Here is a 17,859-nt window from a genome sequence, read left to right as displayed (position 1 = left end):
CTGCTATAAGTGGAATTAAAGTGGAATTAAAGTGACATTCCTTCACCTTGTACATGCACTGGCCAATTAACTAAACAAAATCAATTTCATTTTATTTTTTTGGCAGTAGGTAATGATGCATTTTCATTTTGAACCAAATTAATTTACAACCAGTGAGCATGCATGAGCATTTTGAACTAAACAATTGAGCATTTTTTACCAGTAGCAATTTATGGCAGCATTTTTGCATTTCATTCTTGTTAGGAGCATGAGCATGAGCAAGCAATTTTGCATTTCATTCATATTATTAGCATGAGCATGCAACACCTACAGTGGCAGCAATTCATTTTGTATATCAGCATTTCATTCTTGTTATTAGCATGAACCAGAGAATGCATTTCATTAGGCATTTAAATGAACCAGAGAATGCATTCTTGCTATATATGAACCCTAAAAATTTAATAAACATGAATCAAGAATGGCTAAACCAGTAGTAGCATTTGCTACTGCCAACTAGTGTTCATTTCATTTAAATGAACCATGTACTGCTAGCAAATTTTATTAACTAAACCAACATATATAAAGTTCATTTTCAACATATATAAAGTTCATTTTCTTTTTTCCTACTGCAACCTGCAACTAAATCAAGTGGCATATATATGGTTCATTTTAAAATTGGTTTAGTTTCAAACAAGAGAGCATACAACATACAGAGCTTGTACCCACTTATAATAGCATGGACTGCAACAACAAGATTATCCAGAAATTCTTCTATGCACCAACAATATCATGCATTATTCCAATATCAGCCATTCTTCTATGAACATAAAGAACCAAAACCAGAGAACAATACTGCTAGCATTTGAACCAGGGTATGAAAAAAGCATTAAATTTTACTGATGCCATTCTTGCGTTTTAGCCCTAGCAATTAACCGGAGACGAGGAAGAACCCTAACCGGCTTGGGTCACCGGAGATGAGGAAGAACCCTAAACAGAGAGGGAAGGGGGAGGGAAGGGGAGAGGGAAGGGGAGAGGGAAGGGGAGAGGGAAGCTCACCAATGGCGCGCGGCTCCTTCTTCTCCAACGGCGGCGCCGACGTCCCCTCGCGCGGGCAACCTTCTTCTCCAATGGCGCGCGGCACCTCCTTCTCCACGGGTCTTCCGCGGCGGCGTACGGGGCAGGTGGTGGGGGATGGTCGAGGGGATGGTGGAGGGCGGTGGCGGGGCGCAGAACGGCGGCGCTCGAGAGGGGGACTTGAGGTGGCGACAGAACGGCGGCGCTCGATCGACGGTGGGGGTTGGAGATGTGGCTGTGTGGGGAGAAGGAAGAAGGGGAAAAAACGTTAAGTCCTAATTACAGCTGATCCAGGGTTATTGCCGGCGCACCACATACCTGGTTCGCCGGGGACAAGTATACCCCCGGCGAATTAATAAGCCTGGTGCGCCGGCAATAAGGCTAGCACAGCTGTAACCTGGACATGTGTTTAGCATGGTATTGTGGGACATGTTTATTTATTTCTTTTCTCTTTATTGTATGTTTCTTTTCTTTTACCCCAAATACTGTAGTATTTTATATTTCTTATCTTTTCAAGATAATAATGAAGCAATATGCATGAGTTATGTAAAAACATGAAGATATATATATGAGTTATATATACATACACAAAATATTGACCAACACAATATTAATTAGTCATACATAAAATATTGGCCATGACCATATGAGTAGTTATGAATTACACAAAATATGAGTTATAGATTGCAAATAAATTTTTACATCATCAATTGAGAAGAGTGTTTCGCTTTCTTCTTGCTTTTCTTGCTCGTCGTTGAATAATTTAGCCCCGTGTCGTGACTTCTTCTTTTGAAGGGTCGACCTGACCTCGGTAGCGTGGTCCTGCTTCTTCTTGTGGTGTATGTTGTGTCTTCGTCCTCGGATTCTTCCATCATTGGGTCTCCGACTTGTCCTTCGAAGTCTTCCTCGTTGGCGACTCCATCCATTCCGACGATGGTCCTCTTGCCTCTCCTCACGATAACACGGCTAGGCCTGGATGGGTCGGTTATGAAGAAGCATTGGTGCACGTGTTCTGCCAGTACCCATGGCTCATTCTGCGCGGTGGCGTTCGTGGACTTTGATTTGTTGGCTTCGGGTAGAAACATGGTGGTGAAATACCGGTCTTCTTTTCTGACGCTCTTAGCCCATCTGATACGGAACATCGGCACTTTCTCCCCAGCGTAGCTAAGCTCCCAGATTTCCTCGATTTTTCCGTAGTATCTAGTCTTTACGTCACCAGTCCAGGAATCCATCGTTACCCCTGAGTTAAGTAAACACTGTTCTTGTCTTTTTCTTCCGTGTAGAATGTGTACCCGTTGATATCGTATGCTTGGTAAGTCATGATGTTGGGCGCGGGGCCATGTGACAAGGCCAATACTAGTTTATCCTTGTCAGAATCCATTGGTGGGGGATTAGCATCAATGTGGTCTTTGAACCAGCGCGCGAAAGAGGAGTTGTGCTCTCTGTATATTTCTGCTTCCGTCATCATCGGCTTGCCACTGTTCTCTATCATGGTTTTGTGCTCTTTCAACCAAGGATCGATCAAGTCAATGTGTTGTAGCGCTACTAAGTTGGCCCTGTCAAAGTCGGAACTCCGACCAGACATGTGCACGTGCAGTTCCTTCCTTCCATTTTTGTGGCCTACTCCCTCGAACCTGCGAAGGTGCTTGTTTTGAGGCAAACCAACAGGGTCCTCGATGTCTAGATAATTCGTGCAGAAAGAGATGCACTCTTCGGTGAGCCAGCCCTGTACGATGCTTCCATCCGGATGTGACCTGTTACGAACGTATCCTTTAATGACCCCATTCATTCTTTCAAACGGCATCATGTTGTGTAAGAATGCCGGCCCTAGGCGACGATATCACCCATGATATGGACCAACGAGATGGACCATCACGTCAAAGAATGCGGGCGGGAAGTACATCTCCATCTCACATAGGATCACCACGATCTCTTCCTGGAGCCTTGCGAGTTTCTTCACGCTTATCGACTTCCGAGTTATGACGTCGAAGAAGTTACAGAGCCCGATCCAGCGTTGCACGGACATGGTCATCCATTATACCTCGGATTGCAACCGGAAGAATCTGCGTCATCATCACGTGACAGTCATGAGACTTCATGCCACCGAAGTTTCGTTTCTTGGGGTCCATGTATCTGCTTATTAGCCCGGAGTAACCGAAGGGCACTCGACTCCTACAAGGCAATTGAAAAATTGATCGACCTCGGCCGGACTAAAAGTGAAGCGGGGAGGGGGACAGTAATAGTCCGGCTGCTTAATCCTTTTGCGCTTCGACCGCCGTCCGCCTCCTCCTCCGATTGTCCCTCTTGGGCCGGCGGGATCTGAAGCTCTTCCCCGATGCCCAAAACTTTCAGGTCTGTCTTGCTTTCGGCCCATCTTTGGTCCGGTCCGGCATGTTGAGAAGAGTGCCAAGCAAGCTCTCGCACACGTTCTTTGTAATATGCATGACATCAAGGCGGTGAGGTGTATCGAGAATTTTCCGATGCGGCAAGTCCCAAAACACGGACCTCCTTTTCCATACACCAATGAGCGGCGTCGTTTCCTTTTTCTTCTTCTTCTCTCCAGGCTTTTGACGAATCTTTCCCGGCGCAGGGCACTCCTTCCAACCTTTCAGTAATGTATCGATCTCTTCGCCGCTCTTCTTACGTGGAGGTCCTCGGGGTTCATTTGTACCATCGAGCAGATCTCCACGCTTTCTCCACGGGTCAGTTTTCTGTAGCCACCTTCGATGCCCCATGTAAACTGTTTTCGAAGAGCCGGGATCCTTACCAAGCTGCAAAAACATCGTCTCTTCCATGCACCTGACACATGCCTTGTGTCCATGGCACACCTGGCACGAAATGTAACCGTATCCGAGGTAGTCCTGCACCGTCGTGATCAACGCGGCTCTCAAAGTGAAATATTCTTCCGCGACGGCGTCCCATGTATCTACCCCTTCCTCCGCCCACAACGTTTCAAGCTCCTCCTTTAATAGTTCGAGATACATGTTGATATCGTTTCCTGGCTGTGTCGGCCATTGAATTAGCATACTCATCTGTATGTACTTCCTCTTCATGCACAGCCAGGGCGGGAGGTTGTAGATCCATATAAACACGGGCCATGTGCTATGTGTGCTGCTCTGGTTTCCGAACGGATTGAATCCGTCCGTGCTCGCACCCAACCTGATGTTTCTGGGATCTGCCCCAAAACTTCCGAATTCATTGTCTAATGCTTTCCACTGGCTTGCATCCGAAGGGTGCGTTAGCACTGGGTGCTCAATCCGTTCTTTATCATTCAACACTGCCTCCTTTCTTTCTGCGTGCCAGCGCATGAGCTTTGCTTCCTTGCGGTCCGCGTAGAACCGTTGAAGCCGGGGGGCGAGCGGGAAGTACCACACAACTTTCCGAGGAGCTTTCTTCTTCCCTTTCTTGTACCGTTCAGCTTCACACACAGGACATTTGGTCTTGTCCATGTGCTCCTTGCGATACATGATACAGTCGTTGATGCAGGCGTGATACTTTTCGTGGGGTAAGTCGAGAGGGCACGTGATTCTCTTGGCCTCGGCTAGACTACCAGGACATGTGTTCCCGGCAGGAAGGAGATCTTTCACGTATTCCAGGATGTCGTCGACGCTTGTGTCCGTCCATCCGTGTTTCGCCTTCATCTGCAGCACATCGAGAGCTACTCTCAAGCGAGACTCCCCCAACCCGGGACCTGAGTCGTACAACGGAGTATTCGAGTCTATCTCGAGTTGCTCAAGCTTTGATTTCCGCTTGGCGCCTTTCGTCTTTTCGAGAAGCAGATCTTGAAGATGAGGGTCCCGCACGACTGAAGCTAGCGGCACCTCTTCGTCGTCGTCAAGGTTATTGTCGTCGTCAAGGTTATCGTCTGTGCGACAAACTCTTCATCGTCATCAATATCATGATGCCCTCCTTCTTGCCGGCCATTTTTACCACCTGCCGCCGTCGCCCCATTGACCTCCGCGCCATCATCACTCATCCATTGAGTGTGTCCATGCATGAAACCATTAGTGAGCAGGTGCCCCTGCAATTTGCCTGAATACGGGTCAAACCATTTCCCTCGTTTGCATCTCCGGCACGGACACAATACCTCCGTGCGGTTATTTTCATACATGTCGATGATCGCGTGTTTCAGATATCTCATCACGATGCTTTCACTCATCTCGATAACCATTATCGCCTGCATGGTAAGATTACATAATTCATTAGAACCATGCATCCGTCGGTAGTTTTCACGGAAAATTTCGGCATGACCTTCCTACACGGTAGGACATAGGAGCGCCGTAAATGTGCCGAAACGGAAACTTGAAGAATCAACATTTCGGCGCAACGTTGGCAACTCATTTTCAACGCCAACACACACACAAGCACAAGCACAACATATATATATGCCACACACGAGAGCTTTTCTTCAAATGTCCAACATACATCGATTTCATTCCTTAATTTGTTCATTAATCACCTATTTGTTTGATATATTCGTCGATAAGATCGAGACGACGCGCCGCGACAATGGCGTATGGAAGCCGACTTTCTAGATCTAGATCTAGATTGAGCGGTCAATGCGGGATAGTAGATCTAGATCTACATAGGGTGATGTGGGAGATGCATGTAGGAAGGGAAGATTTGCTCAAAAAATATGATTTTGTTTGGTCAAATTGGTGAAATTGGGGATAGAAATGGGCAAAAATGAGCTGGGTTGGGAGAAGGCTCGGGTTTGTGTGGAGGAGTGGAGTGGTAGTAGTGGGGGGAGTGGTTGTTGAGCAGAAATAACTGCCCAGGTTCTTGCCGGCGCACCCACAGGCTAGTGCGCCGTGAGAACATACCCTTTCGGCTATATCACCCCCGGGCCAGGCCCAAGAATCATTGCCGGCGCACCGGCCCAGGGGTGCGCCGGCAATAGCAAATTTTCCACCGGCGCACCACTGGGCCGGTGCGCCGGCAATGATTCTTGGGCCTGGCCCGAATCGGCCGGGGCCATGCCAGGAAATAGCGCCGGCGAGTCTTTCCCCGAGGTGCGCCGGCAGTAGTCCTTCATCGCCGGCGTGGCTGAAAAGTGGTGCGCCGGCAATCCTTTCCACCGGCGCATGTCCAAGGTGGTGCGCCGGCACCACTTGCCTCCACCTATAGGCTTTTCCCTAGTAGTGTGAGGCTTAAAACTTATTGGATGTCTTATGCATAACACATATGATTTATTACTACCGTTGACAAAATTGTTTCTATGTTTTCAAAATAAAAGCTCTAGCACAAAAATAGTAATCCATGCTTCCCTCTGCGAAGGGCCTTTCTTCTACTTTTATGTTGAGTCAGTTTGCCTACTTCTTTTTATCTTTGAAGCAAACACTTGTATCAACTGTGTGCATTGATTCCTACATACTTGCTTATTTGCATTCATCATATTACTTTGTGTTGACAATTATCCATGAGATATACATGTTGAAGTTGAAAGCAACTGCTGAAACTTATATCTTCCTTTGTGTTGCTTCAAAGCTTTCTACTATGAATTTATTGATTTATGAGTTAACTCTTATGCAAGTCTTATTGATGCTTGTCTTGAAAGTACTATTCATGAAAAGTCTTTGCTATATGATCCAGTTGTTTAAATCATTGTCTTTACCGTTGCTTCGAATCACTGCATTCATCTCATATGCTTTACAATAGTATTGATCAAGATTATGATAGCATGTCACTTCAGAAATTATCTTTGTTATCGTTTACCTACTCGAGGGCGAGTAGGAACTAAGCTTGGGGATGCTTGATACTTCTCAAACGTATCTATAATTTCTTATGTTCCATTCTACTTTTATGATGATACTCACATGTTTTATATATACTTTATGTCATTTATATGCATTTTCCGGCACTAACCTATTGACGAGATGCCGAAGAGCCAGTTGCTGCTTTCTGCTGTTTTTGGTTTCAGAAATCCTACAAAGGAAATATTCTCGGAATTGGACGAAATCAACGCCCAGGGTCTTATTTTTCCACGGAGCTTCCAAAAGATCGAAGGGGATACGAAGTGGGGCGATGAGGCGCTGACACCACAGGGCCGCGCGGCCAGGGTGGGCCCCGCGCCGCCCTATGGTGTGGGGCCCTCGTCAGCCCTCCGACTCTGCCCTTCCGCCTACTTAAACTCTCCGTTGCGAAAACCCTATTACCGAGAGCCACGATACGGAAATACTTCCAGAGACGAAGCCGCCGCCAATCCCATCTCGGGGGATTCAGGAGATCGCCTCCGGCACCCTGCCGGAGAGGGGAATCATCTCCCGGAGGACTCTTGATCACCATGATCGCCTCCGGATTGATGTGTGAGTAGTTCATCCTTGGACTATGGGTCCATAGCAGTAGCTAGATGGTTGTCTTCTCCTCATTGTGCTATCATGTTAGATCTTGTGAGCTGCCTATCATGATCAAGATCATCTATTTGTAATGCTACATTTTGTGTTTGTTGGGATCCGATGAATATGGAATACTATGTCAAGTTGATTATCAATCTATCATATATGTGTTGTTTATGTTCTTGCATGCTCTCCGTTGCTAGTAGAGGCTCTGGCCAAGTTGATACTTGTAACTCCAAGAGGGGGTATTTATGCTCGATAGTGGGTTCATGCCTCCATTGAATCTGGGACAGTGATAGAAAGTTCTAAGGTTGTGGATGTGCTGTTGCCACTAGGGATAAAACATCAATGCTTTGTCTAAGGATATTTGTGTTGATTACATTACGCACCATACTTAATGCAATTGTGTGTTGTTTGCAACTTAATACTGGAAGGGGTGCGGATGCTAACCCGAAGGTGGACTTTTTAGGCATAGATGCATACTGGATAGTGGTCTATGTACTTTGTCGTAAGCCCTGATTAAATCTCATAGTAGTCATCATGATATGTATGTGCATTGTTATGCCCTCTTTATTTTTCAATTGCCCAACTGTAATTTGTTTACCCAACATGCTATTTATCTTATTGGAGAGACACCACTAGTGAACTGTGGATCCCGGTCCATTGTTTTACATCTGAAATACAATCTACTGCAATACTTGTTCTTTACTGTTCTTCGCAAACATCATCTTCCACACTATACATTTAATCCTTTGTTTATAGCAAGCCGGTTAGATTGACAACCTCACTGTTACGTTGGGGCAAAGTACTTTGATTGTGTTGTGCAGGTTCCACGTTGGTGCCGGAATCCCTGGTGTTGCGCCGCACTACACTCCGTCACCAACGACCTTCACGTGTTCCTTGACTCCTAATGGTTCGATAAACCTTGGTTTCTTACTGAGGAAAATTTGCTGCTGTACGCATCACACCTTCCACTTGGGGTTCCCAACGGGCGTGTGCTCTACGCGTCATCATGGGGCCGTTGAACGCACCGCCGGGCGGTCAGTAGTCTAGGTTTAGATGAAATCTAGCCGTTTTCATTCAAACTTTGTAATATATAATCAAAATTGAATGAAAACATTTATTTTCGTGCACCAATATTCTTTTGGGGGCGACGTTTGGGGGACGCGGCTGGGGAGCGACATCCTCCAAAGGCGGCACGAACAAAACACGTCCCCTAAAAGCTCAATCCGGCGCGGTTTGGAGACGTTTTGGGGGATGCGGCTGGAGATGCTCTTAGATTATATCTTTTCATACGTGTAACCGAATATTCTCGAAGCATAGAGCATATTTGGAACTGTAGGCCTAGGTGGGGATTCGACTTAATTTATTGCATGCATTTGTTAATTTGCTAACAGTACAAGTTAGGTGGATCGGATAGGCCCGATGTTCTTTGAGAAAGGCCGGCTTTTCAAACGATCGACTAGTCATAATTAGCACGGGCACGTGCTCACTGATAATGTACTATTCGTAGTCAAGGCACTCGATCTAGCTAGCTCCACGTATAATACTGGTCAGCTACCAATGTGTGGTGATGCGTTCGTCTATATATATACGGGCTACCTACCCATCTTCAAGAAGCAAATCGAGCCAAGTAACCAGCCATGACCATGAAGATGAAGATGCAGAGGTGTCTTAGCGCAAACATCCTGCTGATGCTTTCGCTCGAGGGAGCCCTCCTCGTCGCCGGCAACCCCTCCGCCGCTGCCACCATTCGCCTCCCGAGCGACACCCAAGGTACGTGACGCATCGGCAGAGCTCGCGCGCGCGCCGTCAATCTTTCTTTCCTGGTTCCGTTTGCTAGTGCGTGAACTCGAGGTCTTGCATGCAGTAGCACCGGCGCCGGCAAGGCCGTGGAAGTGCTGCGACCTGGCGCCGTGCACCAGGTCGATCCCGCCGATCTGCCACTGCGCCGACGAGGTGGAGCAGTGCGACGCCGCGTGCAAGAGCTGCGTGCCGTCCACGGCGCACCCGTCCCTCTTCGTCTGCAACGACAGGTACGTCGGCAACCCCGGGCCGATATGCAGGCCATGGAATTTTTTTTTTTTTTTTTTTGAAAGCCACCACGTGTTCATTCATCCAAAGTCCAGATTACAACGCATACACACGGCAACAACCAGAAGGGTCGAGAGAGAGAACACGTAACCAAGCACAAATGCAGAACAGCCCTCAAAGAAACAGAAAATACAAAGAAACCCAAGGGACTATCTGCAACCTCCGTCTCCGCCGCTTGCCATCGATGGACATGAAGAAGCGCGATCGCCCAGACGGGCTTTGGACTGTCCCCATACTCCTCGACAGCCGGAGCCGCCGCTTGCCATCGACGTCGTCGAGGCCGAACGCCAGGTCCACCACCAAGATGCCACCGACCCAGTACTTGGATCACCAACTCCACTCGCCCACCAACAGCTCGGAAAGCCGCCGGCCAAACCTCCTGTACAAAGCATCCCCGAGGAGGAGGATGCACCGCAGATCCGCCGTCACGGACAGCTTCCGCATCCCAGAGCCCGGCCACCAAGGACGAACTGAGGAAGAGAAGAAGCCCTCTGAAACTGAGATCTACATTATTTGGAAACCTATCTAAATTCCACTGGACCTCCCTCCCTCCCACCGCCGGCCACCGTGGCCGCCGGAGGCAAGGGGGAGAGAGGCCAGGAACGAAGGGGAAGAGAGGGTTCCTCAAGGGAGAGAGAAGGAGCGGGTATCCACCACGAAACGGAGAGAACTACTATAGTACCAAGGATTTTTCGTTGCGCGCGAACGGTAGCCAAGAATTGCTGCGACCTCGCACCATGCACCAAGTCTATCCCTCCGATCTGCCGTTGTGACGATGAGGTAGACCAGTGCGCGGCCACCTGCAAGGACTGCGCAGCCTCCACGTCGAACTCTTCCCGCCACGTCTGCCAAGACGTGTTCCGTGGGTGGCCCGGGCCCAGGTGCACCATTGAGGGTAGCAACGTCGGTAACTAGCTAGTAATCACGCTCTCAAGGTCAGCACCGCCGTTGATCGCCCGATCACCGACGATGACGGTGGTGCGCGTTGCTCTTCTATCTTCTCGCTGATGCGTGAAACAATAAAATAAAGACCTCCTGCAACATGTATGATGGGTCAAGAAGCTATGAATAAAGACAGTTGAAATTCAAGTACATCACTTTGCTTCCAACAAGTTCTTGTAGTTCAATACGACTCTAACTTACTAGTACCTCCGTCTTAAGAGTAAAGCGCACGCGTATTTTAAAACAAATCTTAATCATAAAAATTGAGCAACAAAATATTGATTATATTATATATAATTAGTATCATTGGATTGTATTAAAAAACATTTTTTAATGATGCTAATTTAATTTCATACATACGATTTTTATATATTTGAATCATTTTTTTTTCAAACAAAAAGCACGTCTGACAAAACCCCTTATTTCTTAAATTGGAGGGAGTAGTATGGAAAATTTAGTACTCTCCGGTCCTAAATACTCATCATTGAATTCATGAAAAATATTTAGAATCGAACAAAGTACTTCACAAATATATGATCAAGTTATCTGAATCGATTTAGATTTGACTAAAGGATGGACCCGAAGACAAACACAGGTCTGGTAAAACAGAAGGCGTCCCCAGTTGATTGCACATATGTAGCTCACTAAATTTCCTGAAAACAATGTCCATGAAGACCCTCTGGCACGTACCAGCTGAAGCTACATCAGTCCAATTTAAGCTAGCAGAGCCTTCAAAGGTGATTTGGAGCATAACCCTATGTAAAGCAATGAGCGGACAATTAACCAGGAGACAATCGCCATGGATACAACGGTGAGCAGCCATGCCTAAGTCTAATCTAATGTATGGATATAAGGATAAGGACTTGAGCAGCCACGAGTAACTCTTTTTTTTTTTTGCAGGGAGCCATGAGAAACTCTAATGTAACACATGGAGTGGATGATGCATAACCATCGTCGTAAGGCAATGCAAGGTCTAGATAAGCATGACGAGGTGAATTTTCCCACGGGGTACATGAGGAGAAAATGACAGGAGGACCATATTAGGTAGAATGTCGCTATCCTACAGGACGATTATTCGCCGTAGTAAACACCACATGGACACGATGCATTTGAATTCGTAACTCATCATTCACTGATACACTCATACAAGATCTTTTAGCGCCTTTCATAAATGTATGTACTTAAACGTGTTTTAGAGTGCAGGTTCACCCCTTTAGTTGTACATGTGTAGCCTATCTTAAAATATCTGAAAGATTTTACATTAGAGCATCTCCACTCCACTCGGGACCCCCAAAAGGGCTATGGCAGGTTTTGGCGTTAAAAATCAGAGCCAGCCGATCCCAACAATTTTTAACACCGGTACGGCTCAATTAGTAATCCGGCGTCACCAGGCCGAACCCAACCCATGATAGGGCTAGTGAGAGCACCCGGCGAATGGAAAAATGACAAGGGTCCTCCTTAGCAGTGAGATGGACCGTCTCCTCTCCCAAGACGGTCAGGCGATGAGTCCCGTTGAAAGTACGAGATGTCGCCTAGACGGGGGTGAATAAGCGTTTTAAAAACAATTACAAATTTGGCTTTAAAGATTGCAAAGTGAAACTAATGGTTATTCTACAAGCATACAACCTAAATAAGCTAGGCTGAACTAAGTGCAACAGCAAGAACTTAAGCTAAGCAAGAGAGACATGAGGTATATGAAATACAAATTATAGCAATATATAAGTAGTTCAACCATGCATGAAGGCTATCACAACGAAGGTAAACTCAGGTATAGAGTTAACCGAGGCACGCGGAGACGATTATCATGTATCCATGTGTTCCCTCACACGAAGTGAGGTACTCCAAAGATGGGATACCACGAAGGTCTCCTGAACTCCACGAAAGATTACCTTCTTCTGCAATCCAATACCACGAAGGACAAATGCCTTACCCTTAAGGGTAACTTTTCCTTCACTCCAGAGATGACAAGCTCCACAACCACTTAACAACCTCCACGAAAAACAAACATGGGATCCCCGAAACACCAACCGCCAAGTCAGCTAGGAGGTCACCCTCCAGGAGTAATAAGCTCACGGTTTCTCGCTTGAACTAATCATAATAGAGAGGTCAACACTTATACAACGAATGCAAAAGCAGGAACACCTCCTTCACACTCAAATCCCACCAAAGAAATAAGTTCTATAGAAAAACTACGGAGAAAAAACAAAAGAGGAAATCAACAACTGACTCCAATATCTAGATTAGAAGAGTTCCCCTCACTTAGAGGAGAAATTAATTGGTGGAGATTGTAGATCTAGATATACTCTTCCAAATCCTTCAAGAAGATGCAAGAAACAGAGGAGGGAATGTAGAGGAAGCAACATTTTGAGGTTCAAAAATATAGTATGAGACAGAGCAAGTGTAATGGTTGACCTCACATCCTCAAGGAGGAAGAATGGCTATTTATAGTCCAAGATGGAACTAGCTGTTTGGATAGTATCTCGTGAGTCAATCCTCCAGTGTCGAAGCTATCATCGGAACAACTAGAGCCCAGACTATTGGGATAGTCCTACCACCGTATTGGGAGGCCGAAGTGCATGAATGGCCGTCGAACATACCGACGAAACAACCATCATGTCAGATCATCTGGCAATCCATTCCATTGGGCCGGTATAGCTATAGCACCTGCGCCGAACCGACCAGCTGGCTACAGACCTTAGCTGAAAGGGCAGCTAGTAAGGTGGTTCGGCGGGTGTGGTGCTCGGCAGGTTATTCTAGCGGTGGGGCGGGTGCTACCGCTTTGGCCGCCAGTTTCACAAAGAAACCTCAATGTGCAGTTTTCTCGAAAGAACTAAGCTTTCAGAGAGTTTCCGAGCTCCGATTAAGATGAAATAAAATTTATTGGAAAGATAACGACGAATAGAGCCGCACAAAAACTGGAAATATTAGGAAGATGTCTCCAACCTAAGAACATGTAAAAATGCGAAAGCGCAATAGAAGATGCATACAAATTCTGTTTTCGGTGAATTTGGCTTGTTGGAAAGCTAGAAACAAGCTCAACAACCTCACATAGAGAAACACGGAGAAGCAAAAAAATTAGTGGATGGAAAGTATGCAAAGGATTAGATCCCTAACGCTGTGCGATAAAGTTACCCAACCAAAATCCCCTCTTGATAGTGCGGCTATCTATCCTATAACCCGGTCTCCCAACAACCACCGTGTGACCGGTAAAAAGGAAAACCTATCAATCCCATACCTTTGCCTTATGCATCCCGCTTGATCTTGATCTCAACGGTTCAAGCTCCATTTAAGAAAAAATGCTTCCCTTGATCATGTGGCTTTGTGAAGACTCATAATTTTTCCCCCATACACCACTATGAGTTAGCTTCAAGTGGAGCACATCTTCACATATCCATTACCACCCAATGGACGACAAGATTCAAGCATAATATTCTTGATATGCTTGTCTTGAACTTTCCTTTCTTAACATTGATCACGATCACCAGTTGATGTCATTCTCTCATGGGCTGTATGCATGGCCGTACCAAGTGGGTGGCCGTTGCTCACCCATAATTTTTGATAATTTTATTTTACCTACTATGGTTACCACTAGCTAGAAGACGGCCGAATTTTTATTCGTTTCTCGAATAGGCGAGAAAAACCACGCGGACAAAGGCATTACCCGAGGGATCCCCTGCCTTTGCTTTTAGCTAGTAACCAACGTGAGGTACTTGCCTAGCCCATTTCTATTTCAAAATCATTGTTCTCGATCACTTAGTTATCAATCAAATTATTATTAAGGTTCCTCTACTAACAAAAGCACTTAACATAGAGTCATTAGTGTTGGTCAACCTTGTATGTCCTCATCTCTATCATGAGATCTTGAGGTACATAGAGAACTCTCACTAGTAGAAATGATGTAGTGCAGTTGGGAAACCCCAACAGGAAGGTATGATGAACACAACAGCAAGTTTTCTGTCAACACCCGGATTTTTAAGTCCAGATGCCTATTATGCCATTCATCGCAATCCAGGAGTATTGTTTTTGCGAGACATAATAGATTGATATTACAGAACATCATTCATTACAACACCATAATAGTCTTACATCAAAAGGTTCGCAGGATCCAGTCTTATTACAACAATTGATCTAAGGATCAAATACATAACACAATAGCGGGAATACGTAGTAGAGGTCCATCTGCTCCACAGGCAACTGTTGACGTCAGGAGTAGTCCTAGTTATCGTAGACGTCCTGCTGTCCTTCATCGTGGTACTGGGTTTCCTCTTCATAGTCTGGCCATTTGAATAGCCAGGGACACAGCCATGAGTACTTTAAAGTACTCGCAAACTAATACTAGTGTAAGCAGTATCAACTATATCAATGGAATTCTAAGCTCTAGGTTCATTTGCATAAAGCCAGTTTTGTTTCATAAGTATTTAGTAAACAAGATTCTTCATTTGCCTAACTTCACTCAAGTGGGAACATTAGTGTCATTCCCACAACTCTGTTGCGATTCAAGTCAAAGTCACCTTTCAAGTTCAATTCATAAGTCACCCTTTTTGGAAAAGTTCTGATCACCGCGGACGCGGCTATTCGAATAGGTTTACACTCTGCAGAGATCGTACACTTGTGCCACAATAATTGCAGTAATCCGTCAGGGGTAACTGGCCCTGATTTATCGCACTCAGTGCGCAGACTACCAATCATAACCTTTCATTTACATACCCTAGTATAGGAACCTCTCCCCATGAGCTTGGCCTCCCGGTGATAGCAAACCGCTAACCCGGGAACTGCACAGGGCTTGGGTAGGACAGTCACCTCATTTCACTTCATTTCACATTTCAATGGAGGTAGACTCGGCATAACCCCTATGACGCTTGTTCAAAGGGAACCCATACTAAAATACATAAGTTTCCAGTTAAGCCTTACCCAGACTCAGGTATTGTGGGGGTACTTGAAATTGGAATGGTATCGCATCCGAACCCAACCATCAGTTTTTGGTAAAATTCACCATGTCATTCACAAGTCATATTCACCTTCAAAATCTTTCAATAGAATGACTAATCGTTCCAAGGTTTTCACATGTTCCCATCTAGAGTAGTCACTTTTAGTTTTAGCACTAGCAACTAGTCATGAGGGGTACTAATTAACCTGTAGCTCTCTAGGCTAAGTGTGATGCTCTGGTACTACTCCATATCTAGACCAAGTGAATCATGAATCAAAAATAAACTTTGAAAAACCAAAGTCAAAAACTTGTAAGGTAAAAACTTGGGTTGGGATCATTAAACACAAAGTAACATGTAATGGTGCCTTCCTCTAGAAGAGCTTTGCATTTGGGTAACTTGCAAGAGTATAGCTTGCCTTGATTGGGGGTAGTGATCAAAGTTCTCTTCTTCTTCCTCTTGGTAGAAGACCTCCTCCTCCAGATCGTCTCCGGTACTAGCGTCTATAAACGAATACGAGGATACAATCACCAAACAATACATAAGTAGACTAATTAGCCTTAATGGCTCACACAAGATGATCTAGCATCATCCCAATCATTGAAATTCTATTAGTGTTTTTATATAGTTCTTAGGAGAAATAATTTCCTCTTTAGTGTTTGTAAAATAATTTCCCCTCAACATCATACTAGGATTTCTTCTTTAGTGTTTGTAAAATAATTTCCTCTCATTGAAAATTCTATTAGTGTTTTGATATAGTTCTTAGGAGAAATAATTTCCTCTCATTGAATCTTGTTAAGATTTAATCTCCTCAAATAACAAGGTATGAACACATGTTGACCATGGTCAACACTTCACAATTATCATTTGAGAAACATGATTTAAATGAGGTATTACACCTCATGCAATTTAAATCCTACTTTGATTTAATATCCTCAAGTAAGCAATAATGAGACCATGCAACTAAGGTCATCACTTTACTTCACATTAATTGGGAAGATGATTTAAATGAGATGCTACATCTCATAGATTTGAAATTCCAAATTTGAAATGATTTAAATGAGCTAGAAATGACTACATAGCCATTATTTGCATCTAGCTCATGATCATACGAAGCAACCATGTCATATTTTTACATAATCAATTTGACAATATGAAATGTGATTCATGAGAGTTGGAATCAACTCAAAATCATTTAGAGTTGATTTTTAATAAATGTTTGAATTTGCAAAAGGCCCTGCCGTGTTATTTTTACTACATTAATTCTACAATTAATCTTGGATTGTTGTTTAGATAATTTTCTAAGCTTTCCGAATATATAAAAATCATCAAATTTGGTTCAGTAGATTTGATTCTATTCAAATTTGAAAAAGGATCCAGTATTGAATTTGAATTGAAATTGAAAAACCCAATTTGAATTCATTGGCTTGGCGGGAAAGACTAAATGGGCCGAAGAGGCAGAAAAGGAGAAACTAGCCCAGCAGCGCGTCTCGCACACGTGGGCTTCCTGACATGGTGGGCTCCACCCGTCAGCGAATAATAAACCGCGAAACGGTATGAGTTGATCTGGGACTCACGATTAGATCGTGATCCAACGGCTCAGGTGCATCGTCATCGACGGTGAGAGGTGGGCTTACTGGCGGCGTGGGTGGGGGTCGGAGAGCTCATCGGCGCTCCGGTGATGGTCGGCGATGTGCGCGGCGACGTTGTCGAGGACGGCGGCTCGCCTGGTACCGGTGGCGTCGCTGGGGGTGGCGCCAATCTTCTCCTCCTTCTGCGGCGGTTCCACGGGCTCCGGCTGTGAAATTGGAGGGCTACGGTGGCTAGTGTGGCGGTGGAGATGGTCGAGGAGAGGTTCTGAGAGGAGGGGATGCTGGTGGTGTGAAGATTTGAGAGATGGGAGGCCTCCTTTTATAGCGGCGGGGGGAGGCCGTGGTGCTGCGGTGAGGTCATCCATGGCGACGCGTCTACAGGGGCGCGGCGAGCTGGGCGATGACGCAGGCGTGTTGGCGCTGTCGTTGCGGTCACACAGGGCTTGACTGCAGGGAAAACCACGCAGTGACGAGGGCAGGCGATCATTGTCTCTGTCGCGGGTACAGGCGGAGGACGTCGATGGTGGCGTCGGCTACAGCTTTCCCGCGGGCCAATGAGCATGTCTGGGACGTTGCAGGGTCAACGGCGAGGCGACTAGCGCGCAGAGGGAGCGAGGGGAGGACGAGGCTGACGTGCGGCGATGACGTTCTGGCGCGTCCAGAGCGTGTCGAGGTGCGCTCTTGCGCGTCGTGGACGTCATTGGGCGTGTGTGGGCTGGCCAGTGCAGGGGGTCTACTGGACGAGGGAGGGCACGAGCGTGACGAGGGCGGTGTGAGGAAGAGCCAGGTCATGCTGGTGCATTGCTGAGGTGAAGGGAGAGAGGGGTGGCATGATGATGTTCATGTCATGCACGGCATGACATTGTTTTGGAATATTTTGTGCAAACTAGTGTGTCTCCAGGCCTGGAATTGTGCAAG

General features: G+C 45.9%; 1 protein-coding gene across 7 annotated transcripts in view; it reads left to right on the top strand.

Annotated features, from left to right (window-relative positions):
* The first annotated feature begins 8,981 nt into the window (after positions 1-8,981).
* Positions 8,982-17,859, top strand: part of LOC127340963 (Bowman-Birk type proteinase inhibitor I-2B) — a 30,262-nt gene continuing 21,384 nt past the window's right edge. For 4 of the 7 annotated variants that reach the window (XR_007875087.2, XM_051366736.2, XM_051366738.2 and 1 more), the window contains exons 1-2: positions 8,984-9,164; positions 9,259-9,424. Coding sequence is in view for 4 of the 7 variants with exons in the window: in XM_051366736.2 (XP_051222696.1) it covers positions 9,032-9,164; positions 9,259-9,424 (299 nt within the window). In the remaining 3 variants the exon portion in view is untranslated. Of the gene's footprint in view, positions 9,165-9,258; positions 9,425-9,517; positions 10,318-10,984; positions 11,236-11,324; positions 11,694-17,859 lie in introns of those variants that run through there. The other 3 variants (XR_007875085.2, XR_007875086.2, XM_051366734.2) reach the window with 3 other exon arrangements.

The sequence above is a fragment of the Lolium perenne genome, chromosome 3 (assembly GCF_019359855.2).
Source record: "Lolium perenne isolate Kyuss_39 chromosome 3, Kyuss_2.0, whole genome shotgun sequence".
Lineage (NCBI taxonomy): Eukaryota > Viridiplantae > Streptophyta > Magnoliopsida > Poales > Poaceae > Lolium > Lolium perenne.
The sequence above is the reverse complement of the archived record's forward strand: the minus strand, read 5'-3'. Positions and strand labels throughout refer to the sequence as shown.